Here is a 13,262-nt window from a genome sequence, read left to right as displayed (position 1 = left end):
TTAACTTTTTGCTTTGTGCTTTTCCCCCACCATAACCTATCATCTACGGGGGAGGGGTGAAAGCTTTCGATTCATTAAAGGTTTTGATCTCCAATTTTCAATGGTTCTCAACATTTTAGGGTCTCCCGATACCAAAAACATTGATATCTCAACTATGGGTGTGTGTGTCAATTTCTTGAGGACGGTCTAGAGCTAAAACGACAGGACACAAAAATACCAAACTCGATACTTAAGCCTGTTATGAGATGACAATGTGCTGAATGGTTTTTGAGCCAAATCGTGCAAGAGAAAGAGGCACTCTAGATGAACCTTCAAATCCTGTAATTCAGCAATTATGAATTGTTCTCGTCAGTTGCAATCTTAATGACCTATTTTATGATCCGAAAGACCAGCATCAGAGCGTTAAAGAATTACTGAAATGTTATAGAATAGTGCAGATAACTTTTTTCTTTGGGTGAAAGCTTACCAACGTTCATGTATGAATTTTTTGTATACGCGTCACACTCACTGCTTGAACCTTACTATGAAGCTGAAGGTGCAGAATTTTGCAAACCCTGGACAAGCCCGACTACAAGTGAATTTCAGAAAGAAATCTTTACTAACCACGAGAATCGTTAATGGGAAAAGCACCAAGAGAGCTCTCTGAACTTTGCATTCATATATGTGATCAATTTTGTCTCAGTTTTTAGAGGAAATAAATATGTGCAATGCTTTACTTTGGGGTTCTCCAGAATTCAGTCAGTCCGGTCACTGAAATCTACTTGGAAGAAACCCACCCAATTTCTGAACACACTTCTTTCAAGTGGGCCAAGACTACCTCAGAGGCACTGGCCACAAGATGGGATGCAACCCTAAATGGTGTGCCAATCCATATACAGTACTGGTGTACTCGCGTCACGTCAGTTTGTAGTTGCTAACTAATCCAAGAGGCGCATCTTTGGGATGTGGCAGAAAACCCACAGATGGTGACTTAGAGGCTGCAAGGCAGCGTTAACCACAGTGATCATAACATAAAAATGACGTAATCCTTAACACGGTGCCCTGATGACCTCCCTGGGCGGAAGTGCCACATCTCAAAGAAATGTAAGAGCTGCACTTGTTTTTAGATTTTTTTGAACATCACAGCCTTGCGAGGAAGTGGTTTTCAGCTCAGTACCATTTTTGCATATTTTAGATGCTTGACAGTAAATGGACCACAAGTCCCGCTTTTTAATGAACGGTTAGATATGTGTAAGAATAAAACAAATTTTATTTGTACAATTAAGATTGTTTTTTCCCCTCAACTTCAACATCTTTAACTCTTTACTTACTGTAAAGAGGATTTCTTCTTGTCTCTAAATTTCTATTGGAGGAATTCAGTGTATTGGACTGGCGAGCGGTGATGGTCCAGGGTTGGCTGCACACTCCCTTTTCTCTTCCTGGAGACCGAGATAAGCCGGGCAAATGAAGACACATACTATACACGCAGCAAGGGCTTGGTGCAACAAGTCTTAGTGCTTTTATTCAAATTAATCCAGAACAAAGCGAAAACAATGCAGTGAATCAAACCAATAAAATAAATAATCCACAAAACAAGTGCTGAAGTAGACGTTAAAGAGTCCAATAAGCAAGCCATAAAATTGAGGTTAAAAATCACAGGCAAGGAGACTCTTCTTTAAAAGCACCAACTCCTTCTTCAACACGACGTCTCCTCTGCTTACCCCACACAGGATCCTGCAACCAGAGGAGACATCCTTACGAGAGATGCGGTCAACCCTAAATATCTTGACTCGGGTCCCCGTTACCGGCCCTTCAGGATGGATAGGGTGCCATGCTGAGCCACACAACACATCTTTCATCACCAGTCCTTTGGCAACTGTGGGAGACACCGCATAACAGGCCACTCCAACTCCACAGTACCGCTTTCTTCAGCACCAGGCTCCTCTCGCCGAGACTCAGTCCTGACCACTTGCCTCCATTCCTCTGTAGCAGGAGTTCTCCCAATTCTGCATCTCGTTCTTTCACTTTAACCTCTGATCCTTCCTTTTCATCTTTCTTCCTTTTCCTTCTGCAGCGCAGGCTCCTTTAAACGGCCTAATCGGGTGCAGATGGCACAATCCACCCACTCTGTGAGGTGTGAATGAGACGACACCTGACTGATCCGTTTGCGATCAGCCAAGCACCGCAATCAACCCTGAAGTGGCTCCATCATGCGCAAATCCACTCTGTCCTGAGCCAGCATACTCTTAGGATACGATTACTTATCTAAAAACCTGCACCGCATCACACCGCAGACCTTTTATCACATGAGCTTTTTTGGGCCAAATGGCCTATTCACATCTAACGTTTTCTAATGATAATCTAACATTTTATTTAAATGACATAAAACCGAGTTCATCATAAAACTGTATTGTGGCCTGGGGTTCAACAGTCTTTATACAACTTTTTGGACAAATCCAAGGAGTATCAGTAATTCCACCTATAATTAACAGACTATTCATTTATCTCAAAAGTTAAATGCTTTAAGCCTTGACATGATGTTCACGTTTTTCCTAAATAATCATTCGCTATATCTGCGAACTTTCTGAGTTTTAGCTTTCCTCAAAAATGGGATGGATAAGTTCAGTATTTATCAAGTCAAAGTTATTTCTTTATAAACATGGTACTGTAAATGTGCATTTGGGAAAGTATTATCTAAAGTCATTTACTTTCCTTACATTTAAAAAGGAATTTATCTTTTTGCATTGGCATTTCACATTAGAATTAACAGCCAGAAAACAAAAGCCTTAAAACTTACCCAATTTTTCAAGACATTTGTTGAGTATTAATCCACATCTTGCGATTACACATCCATCCATTATCCAACCCCACTATATCCTAATTTTAAAATAGCTTATACATATCATTTTTGTTAAAACAAAGACAATATTAAGAGATTTGGCCATTTTAAAAGAAAACCATCCATATGCTCTACCTCAGCACTTGTAGTCTTCTGCAATAACCTTTCACCCCCCGGGATACGACTTCCTCTCAAAAGACAAAATCACAGTAAACTTTCTGTGCCATCTGGATGCTTTTCTTTTACTTTCATATTTATGTGAGAACTCACACGAGTGACTAGAAAACATATCCTTACCTCGAGAAAAACAGTACCAGCAAATTTGATAAAATGATTATTTCCACGTCCATTTGTTGTTATCACAAACTTATGCGGGATACTCGGTAGGCAGGTGTTCTTTTATTGAAACCCGTATTCAGTAAATTTTAGGCTTTTATTTTACGGTAGTGCCTTCATTCCCCATTGCCACTGTAAAGCACCAGCGTGGGCAAGATATTTTTTAAACTCTATAGAAAACACTGGACTTTGAAACACAATTTCGTGTGGTACAGTATATCATATTTGTGAAGAAATATCTTTGACTTTTTGACTGTACTTTAAATCAGGTGAGTGGTCACCTTTTGTTTGCAAGACGTTTGCCGTTTGTATTAAATGATAAATTTGGTACTTTTCAGTTCAAAGTTATTTCTTCACAGTCATGGTATGGGTGTATGTTAATTTGCCACATAAAAGCTGTGTTCTTAAGTGAAGAATATTTATAAATTTTTAAAAATATCTACCCTGTTCTAGTGTTTTGAAATAGAGGTGATGGGAGAGGGGTCCAATGTGAAAACAAACATGAATATTTAAAATATTTAAACCAAGAGTGTTATTGACAATTGATCAGCGTCTTTAGATTACACACAGATTGCATAATAGCATACCAGAATTGTCTCTTTACTAATAAGGAATAAGACCACTTGACTATCCATGTCATTTCAGAAAGTAAAAAAAAAGCAAAAACCAAATCATTTTGTGAGATTCGGCCATTTTAAAAGGAGACAACATGTGTGCTTCACTTTATTGACTGTCTTCTTCTGCAGCGACGTTTCACTATTAACTTTGAAAAGTCATTTCCAAGTGCTATTACAATCGACATTATTGAATGTTGATTCCCAGATGTGAACTGCTGTCTCTGTTCTGTATACTAGGCAATAACAACTGAAAAAATAAATGTTACACTTATGATCACTCAGCATGCATTATAAAATTTGATAACTTGTTTGTGGCATTTCAATCTGTTTCATCATGGTTTGGTTCTATCACAGTCTCCTTTTCATTTTTTCTTATCGTGTGTGTACCTGACATGTCACAGAATATGCTAATTGGTACCATGAACTTAGATTTCTGAAAGATATAAAGCCACCTACCTGCACGCTAATACTAAGGCCTTTAAAAAAATGCAATGCAGAGCAATCAGCTCACTTCCGATTTATTGTTATGTGTGCAAGTACATTGAAGCTTTACACGTGTACACTTTATGTGCACACTTCATCATCCCACACCACGCAGCCACTCAACATGAATGGAAAATAACAACACAGACTGTAATAGTTAAAAAAACTGACAACATTTAGAAAAAAATCATCATATGAAATAAGTGTGCATCTGTCGTTAAACCACTGTGCCTGTATGTTATTGAGCATGTATGGCTGCATTGCCTAATAAATAAATAAATAAATAAATAAGTAAAAAAAGGCTCTGATTTGAGATCACATGCCACTGGCTCATGATGACATTGGTAATCACAGCGGGCGCATACTCAAACCAGTGGGTATCAGGGCACACTAACCGATCTGCTGCTATATCAGACACGCTGCAGTGTCTCTAGCACAGCATCATTTGTTCCAAGCCATGGCAAAATATAACAACTGAAGAAACATAACTGCAGAGACTAAAAGTAAGATGATATGAAGCTTGAAGCTATGGAAATCAGGAGATTAAATGTCAAAAATCCACACACGATAGCCACTGGAAGCAGACAAGTGAACAGAAAATGTATCCTTTAATCAAAACAACAGTACCTTATGTTCTGGGGAGAAGAAACCACATGGAGTTAAAGACATAAAAAATGAGTTGGTGGTGGAGTCCTACAATTCCAAGGAACCCTTCTTATCAGTCACTATAATGGGGGAGAGAAGGTGATTTATAAATACATATTACTGGATGTGGTGAACAGCACAGACCTGCTATGCAAAAACTACCAGGGCAGGCTCTTCTTTATAAGGAGGCTCAGGTCCTTTAATGTGTGTGGCAAGCAGCTGAGAATGTCCTACCAGGCCCTTATGGCCAGGGTACTGTTACACTTGCACAGGAAAATCAATGTTTCCCATCCTCTCTATGACGTGTTGTCCTACAGTACCTTCAGAAACCGGCACAGTGTGCTAACAGGAGCTACTGGGACTCTTCTGCCTATAGACTGTTCTCTCTTCACCTCGGCTAGTTATAACAAACTCAGTTATAGGGGCAGTATTTATTTATGTTATTTTGTCTATTAATTATAATTGTGTATAATTCTTACTCTTTGCAGAAGTAGTAATTCACATTTTTTTTGTTCCTGTTGAGACAAGGAATTTTGCTTTAAGGATCAATAAAACACTCACTAAACTGGATACACTCCTGCCCCTGACATCCTATCCTACAAACAGAAATCATTTGCAGACATGGAGGAATGTCCTCCTGACCCCTACATACATCTGACTGGATACCAGGTCGAAAGACACAATTCTTGCAAATAATTTTGCATTGCAAGAGTCAAGAGCAGTTCAGCAGCTTCGGGGTACAACAAGGAGGAAAACTGGGATTTCCATAAAGCTTCAGGACTAGACTGTGGCATATTTATGAAGTTACTGTTACTCCAATCAAATTTAATCATTAAAGATATAATAGGGAGGCAAAAATTTAAGACAGAAACTGAAATAGTTACATGTCCTTATCAAATAAAACTAATATAAGTAAATACAAAGGGGCTTACATTTGTATTTTGAGCTGCCAATACTCAAACCAGTTCAAATTGTACAGGTTTCTTATTCTCACATGCCAGTTTAATCCTGCAAAGATCTTTTAAGATTTCCACGTTCCCTGAAGATAAAAACAATGCGTTATGAATTATGGATTTTTGTCCTCAAGAAGCAGCATTTCCTCTCCAAAACAAGATGATGCATTGCATAGAACAAAACATCTATAAAAAAATCTTTTGTCAGGCTAAAACGTATGACAAGAAACACGGAAAACCAGCAATCTTTATTCTTTAAACCACAGGCAAGTTATGATTTTTTACAAGTTAAATTTTGACACAAGTTAACAATATCCCCGACTTTTGAAAAGTGGACAGAGAACCTTTGTGGCCAATGCCATTTTGAATAATTGACCACAAGCATTTGACGTAAGGCTTGTTTGAGGATCTTGTTTCAAGATAACCAAGAATCATTATTCTAGTAGTTTCTCCAAACAAAAATATCTTATTATATGACGCTTTTGGTTAGAAGGGCAAATTTCCAGGTTTCTTGCTCTAAATGCACTAGGCTAAGCAGACAACTCACCTTCAAGGAGGGTAGGAAACATTTTGCAATTATTTGAAGTGGAAAAAAATATAGTTGTCTTTTTTCCCCCCACACATGAGAGCTGCTTAACAAAACCACAGAGCTACATGGTCTCCGTTGGCCCTCAACTGTTCAAATCATAATATGAAACACACAGAGATCTTTCAAGTTAGTTGCTTGTCCACCATGACAGGAGACCCAAGCCTGGTTCACTGATGGAGCCCTAACAATGGGGGGGAAAAAAAAAAGAATATTGCATTAAAAACGGTTTTCTTTTTAGCCCCCACAGAAAATACATCCACCTGTTATACTAACCAGAACATTATCAAACCCTTTACACATTTTAAACATTAACAATATTTACATAAACGGAAAACTAACAGTTTTAGTTTTATCCAGCATATTTTGTCTCATTCCATTGCTGTACGTGATGAGAACTTCTATCAATGTTCTCAACCTGCTTTTTCTATGACAGAGCTTGCCGGGAGCAGAAGCACATCTCAATAGGAACAGATGAAGGAAAGAACCTTGGAAGTGATGTTACTTCAAAAAAAGGGCACCCCAACTTGTCTCAGGTCAATTTAGCCTTTCTTCTTGAGTGTTTTTCCATCTAGAGGTTGTTCTGTTACAATGTAAATCAAATCTCATTATATTCACAAACCTGCTTAAGCCAATAAAGGGTCATGGGGGCCTCAAGTTATCTGATATTGTTTGGATCAGGGGTCCACTCAAGAACACACAATTTAGAATTATCAATTAACACCTATGTTTATGGGATTTCCGAGGAAAACTATATTACACCGAGAGAAAAAAAATAAATAAATAAATAAAAACAAAAAACATACAGCCACCTACCAGGCCCGGGATTCAAACCTAGAAGGCTAGATCAGTACGGCAACCTTGTGCATCATGGTGCCACCACCATACAATCAAACCTTATGGAAAACAACTTGATGTTTAACATAAAATACAGCTCACTAGGGTCACTTTCTACATACCGATACCATTGTTGGTTGTATTCTTTGCTTATATATCCTCAAAACACCTTTTGCATACTAACAGAAGTGATATGTTTATCCACAGAACACAGAATTATGAAAACGTCAAGCAGTATCTTACTATAAGAGTGTATGGGGCTTCCTTCTGTGGTTGCTCTTCTTTTGTGTCAGTCCCAGTACTTTTTACAGTCGTTGAATTAGTTGCAGTGCTTGGGCCCGTAGGAGAAGTATCAATGAAAACCTCATCCACAATGCGGAAACGGATCTCCTCACCATGGTCCATGTAAAGGTCATGAGCCCCCTCGTCAGTTTCATACTCCCACAGCCACACCTGTTCTGCTTCATCACTGGTGGAAGTATCATGAGTTAAGGACAACTGGGGGATACGGACGTAGTCTCAGGTGGTCTGATACAAGACACAAGAACACGTCTTTGTAGAGAGGAACCCATCACCTCACATTTCATTCAATCTTTGGAGTTTAGATGGTTTGACTATACAGGCATCCTACCCATTTCAAAACGATCTTCAAGAAAAACTCTTAATTCAAATGACACCGAACATCACTTTATGCCACTTCCCCTACAGAATACCCAAGGAAGCTGGATGTACGGTGAAAGTGCATTCGGCTCTGTTGTACCCAAAACTTCCTCTTTTAATATCTCAGTAAAGATTCTTCAGTTGAAATATTCATATCAAGGCTGCAGTCTTTCTGCCTTTCATTTTAAAATCTTTATTACCTCCCCTAGTACTAGGGTGTTGTACCGTGTTAGCCATTATGAATGTAGAGAAAGGCCAAGCAAAATGACACCTTTTATTGGCTAACTAAAAAGATTACAGTATGCAAGCTTTCGAGGCAACTCAGGCCCATTCTTCAGGCAAGATGTAAGAAGAAGGGGCCTGAGTTGCCTCAAAAGCTTGCATACTGTAATCTTTTTAGTTAGCCAATAAAAGGAGTCATTTTGCTTGGCTTTTCTTTACCTCACCTACTAAAGAATACTTAATTTTGACTGACATTTTTACATCTTGCCGATTGTCATTGTTCTGTCTTTATCAATTATCAAGCTAATTTATAAAGACTAATAGATTGTTTCATAGTAAAGTAAGGCAACAAAAACTCACATCTTTTTATGTGGGTTGGGAAAAAAAAAAAAAAAAGACAATCAAAAAATCAATAATGCACTTGGACTACATGAGCCAGCTGTCAGAGTCAGCACCATTGTCACCCCCAAACCCGTCCCACCACCAAGAATGCCCTGAATAAGTAATTAAGAATATTTTGCTCTTACCATTATAGGAGGTCAACCAGAGTGTCAGTATTAATATTCTCAACTAGCTTTTTATTTAATATGTAGCACACTTTATTTACTTTCTCGTATATAAAATAAAGGGAAAGTACTGTAATCGTCCAAGAAGTCTGTGTGTGTATGTATGTAAACATGATAACCTGTGAACGCTTTCACTTAGGTCAACCAAATTTTACATACAAGTATTAGGTACAAAACGTAGATTTCTGTCAACCTTTGGGCTATTTCCGTTAACCAGAAGTACTTTACTTTTTATTCATGCAGCTGAAGAATCCGATTTATTCAATTTTACTTTTATAATAATTGTTTAATATATTATTAATTTTATTTCATTTGTTGTTGATGGTTCTTTAATGTACATAATATAAAAATATAATCATTGGTTTGCAGTTTACTCCTCAAATATCCATCCTCATATCAGAGTACACGAGAAAATCTAGAGGAGACCACTCCCGGTTCTTTTTAATAATATCTACATACACTACAGAGTATCTACTGCATCTCAATGCATTTGAGTCATATTGCTATATTAACTAGATTAAAATAATAAATTCATTTGAAAATGCTATTCCAAACAAAACTTGAAGGATACAACTTTGCTGGCTGCTGCAACGACTCAGGAGGGATCACAATGTCATCAAAGAAGCCAAGGCTCACTGTCATGAAGAACAAAAACCATTAATAAAAAAATAAAAAAAGCTGTAGCACAGCTGTGGTTCACGCGCTGGTTAAATCCCTACACCCAGCTGGCATCCACGTAGAGTTTGCACGTTCTGTCCAAGTCTGTGTTGCATTTTCTCCTCACATCTGCAAAGATGCACAGGTCAGATTCATTGAGGATTCTCAATTGGCCCCTATGTGTGTGTGCCTAGGCCCTATGATCGACTGGCACCCTTTCCAATCCTATTTCATGCCTTGTGACAAATGATACTGGGAAAGACCCAGGCTCCCTGTAACCCTGAAATGGACTAAGGCAGTTAGAGAATGTTCTGTTATGAAAGCTGGACCTCATTGCAGGAGTGAGAAATGCATTTCTACAGCCCACAAAATCCACATCACACACATCAGCGCACTAATCATTAAAATTATTCAACCATATATTGTATGTGCCCACTTCTTCCATTTCACTTTAACAAGGAGCCATAGTCTATGCCAGCAACATCTGAAAGGAGTCAAGAACCAGCCCTGGACAGGACACCAATCCACTGATTGGTAAACTCAGTAATGGCCACTCTTGGTGAAATTGTAGGTAGTGTGATGGCAATTGAAAAGAAGACATGGAGAGAAACTACAAAGTCTGTGTTGACTAATGTGAGATTCATATCCAGTGTCTGAAGCTGCAATGCAACATAGATAACTGCTGCGCCACCATGGTATACTAATTTAAAATCACACATACTCTACATTGTTAAACTCACTTCAGTTCAGAGCACTGAGGAGGTTTCTGAAGGCAAGGCAGGAAACAATGGACCGAATCACGCTTACACTGATAAGTCACCATTTAACCTAACGCACATACACATTCAAAAAGAATAAGTAGATAATTTTCTTAAGTTGAGAGCTTCAGAATATGATTCTTCTGTCTGTCTGTCAAGCCATTTTCTATTTACATAGACTATAATTAAATCAAAAAATATCTCAAATCAAGTGCTGGCACAGCTATCACTCTAAGAACATGTTTTTAGATGCTTATTGATTGGCTGAATTTTCTTTCAAAGTAAACATAAAGGCCATTTTATGTTTACTGACAGGTTCAGCTTTGGACTAAAGCTGTTAAAGACAACAATCTCACCCGTACAATGCCAATTGAACACCCAATGTAAAGGACGTTCTTTTGCTTGTGTTAAATTGATTTCTGAATGTGCAATCCAGAATTATTTTCACTTTAAGAATAAAGGAAACATTCCAGCAAATTGTTTCTATGTTAGATGACCTATCCTGACAATGCCTGTTATACGTAAATTTGGCAATTGCTAAGGAAATTTATATTTGTAAGAGACAATGTGGCATCCTACACTTACCTGCTACCAGATTTGGTTACTTTTTCTTAACTGGTATGTTGTTAATAGCAGCTTTAGAAATATGGTAAAGTATCAGGATGACTAACAAATAGAGTGACCTTTTTAAAATCACAATTAATCATTTGCCATACATGAATATTTACAGTAATATTCAAATAATCAAGCATTACACACCATGGGTCTTATTTACAAAACTTTGCATTATGGATTCTAGCGTGAAACAAAAACACAGTAAAATTTGTACAGCAAAAAAATTACTTGTAACACCTGAATTACCACACATTTCTATGCAATTTATTAAACCACAATCATCTTGTAAATGTGCGAACATGAACATGCCACTAACTCAGCCCAGTTGCCACCCTAAAACCACCATATATGGATTATGCTAATCAACCTCATACATATGCAATCACGATACTGCAGAACATCGACGGCTAGTACAGTAGCTTCCCAACTAGATGCGTCAAGTCATTCCTGTGATGTATAACTCATTGCCAAGAATGTGCCACCATCTCTCCTCTGCATTCTGGGGGTTGGGTGAGGGCATAAACTGCCAGCATTTGAGCAGGCAGGCACTATAACCTGGAACATTTAAAGACATTGTGAATATTATACACCAAACGAAACACTGAAGGTTCAACAAGTTACCTTACCAACAAACCAGGTAAATTGTCTCCCAGCGCTACTTTGCCTCAAAATAAATGAATCGCATGCAGTCTCATCTTGGGATCACAGATGACTTGTGCGTTATCGGAATTCAACTGCTTATGAGTAACAAAAGCAGCATCATTCTCACTAGGTGCCCTTATTGAAATATGCAAGCAGTAAAGTGCTCAGATTACATTAGAAAAAACAGACACTGCTGCAAAATATCTTTTTATGTTGCCATATTTAATTCATGTACACCCACACCAAACAAAAACTGAATATAGTGCCTCGGATGGCTGGTTGGCTTCCAGCAAAGCAGCTTAGCGGAGATACTCATGAACTGTTGTCCAGTTCCCTGAAAAGTGACAACAATTAGCCGAAATAAACTAACAAAGAAAAAAGTTCCCCAGTGAAAATATTGCAGCATCCTCCATCTTAAAAGAGAACTAAAACAGAGTCTGCATATCATATTCATAACTTTTGAGCTTTAGTATGTTTGTCTTGCCAACAAACATAACTGCTCAGTGATATAAAGCATTATGAGTGTGAGGCGTCATTTAGCTGGTTTGGCTGAATTTCCCTACATGATTAAGTATGCCGTCATTTCCCAGTTTCTTCAAAATGTGGCATATGCATGGATCAGAGTTGCCGTAAATATATGCAAGCTTTTCCGTCAAGTCTTCCTTTATAAGTCCCGATGTTTGACTGGAAACATGCATATGCTAATTTCAACCCTCTTTTTGTGTGTACGCAAGTTTTATAAATCTGATCCCAGGTCTACCCTGCTAATATTCTAACACATGGCTAATCACCTGCCCTCACCGTGTACTCCCTCTTGACTGCAGCATTTGATCTTCCCCACAATGATCTCATCCAGGAAGGGTCGAAACACGACATATCTGAAGTGAACTGGAATAGACAGATAATAAACAGGGTGACTATAAATCCTGATTGATCTTCCCATCACAGGCCAAAAAAATTCTTGCAGCTTCCTTACCTTTGGTATGTGAAGCACCATCACCAGGAAAGATAAACGAATCCTCCAGTTTGGTGATATCATACAAACAGATGCATAGGCCAACATTAAACACAACCTAAAAAAAAGAAAAAAGAATTACATAAGAATTCCTGAACTGTCTTCCCAGCCTAAACACTTTTGATGCTACTGTGATTGTCAGGGCAAAACGGAATGGGTGTAATCTGATTTATGCACCAATACAATGTATTTATATATCTTCCTGAAACAGAGAAGGCCAAATACTACAAAAAACACTTTAAGGAGTTCATTTCATTTAAAAAAGGCAACAAATGATCCTAACTCAGCTTCAGGGTGAGGTGTGGGCTTTTGTGTTAAGACATGAGAAGCCCATGCACTTAGTGTGTTTACATGCTCTTTAATAACCCAATTACTCACAGAAACCCCATTTCTAAAATGCCATTTTAACACTCCTTCCAACTAGAGAATTCAGGTTACTGGCCTCTGAGAAACCTGATTAACTGAGTTGGGTGTCTCCACAAGTTATCTGATTATATTGGCCACATAAACCCTTAACCGGGTTACTGTTAAGGATTTTGTAGTCTGCGCAGGTCCATTGCAGTCTGTCAGCGTGCACATGTATTTGCTTTGCAGACAATTTCTGCATTGCGTCCAGAAAATGCGCTTCCAAAAGCAAATTAATTGGGCGATTGCATTATTCCTTCTCCTGGCTCTAGTAACTGTTCTCAATATTTCAGAAATAGCTACAATTATGTTAATGAACTGAACATACAAAATTGTGATGCTGAGTTTTACACTGTAATATTGAAAGTAAGTTGTATTCATTAAGTAGTCCTAACTCAATACTTATTGATGTCAAAATAAATGCGTTATTATTATTTTAGCTGCACT

General features: G+C 38.1%; 1 protein-coding gene across 3 annotated transcripts in view; it reads right to left on the bottom strand.

Moving 5' to 3' along the window:
- Positions 1-1,475: 1,475 nt before the first annotated feature.
- polr3h (polymerase (RNA) III (DNA directed) polypeptide H) overlaps positions 1,476-13,262 on the bottom strand; it is an 80,982-nt gene continuing 69,195 nt past the window's right edge. For 2 of the 3 annotated variants that reach the window (XM_039765474.1, XM_039765475.1), the window contains 5 exons: positions 12,372-12,468; positions 12,197-12,283; positions 9,295-9,358; positions 7,519-7,744; positions 1,476-6,622 (listed from right to left, as the gene is read on the bottom strand). In XM_039765474.1, the coding sequence (XP_039621408.1) occupies positions 6,569-6,622; positions 7,519-7,744; positions 9,295-9,358; positions 12,197-12,283; positions 12,372-12,468 (528 nt within the window). In that variant the 3' untranslated portion in view covers positions 1,476-6,568. The remainder of the gene's footprint in view (positions 6,623-7,518; positions 7,745-9,294; positions 9,359-12,196; positions 12,284-12,371; positions 12,469-13,262) is intronic. The other variant, XR_005635224.1, reaches the window with a different exon arrangement.

The sequence above is a fragment of the Polypterus senegalus genome, chromosome 10 (assembly GCF_016835505.1).
Source record: "Polypterus senegalus isolate Bchr_013 chromosome 10, ASM1683550v1, whole genome shotgun sequence".
NCBI lineage: Eukaryota > Metazoa > Chordata > Cladistia > Polypteriformes > Polypteridae > Polypterus > Polypterus senegalus.
Note: the sequence above shows the minus strand (reverse complement) of the source record. Positions and strands in the feature narration are given on the sequence as shown.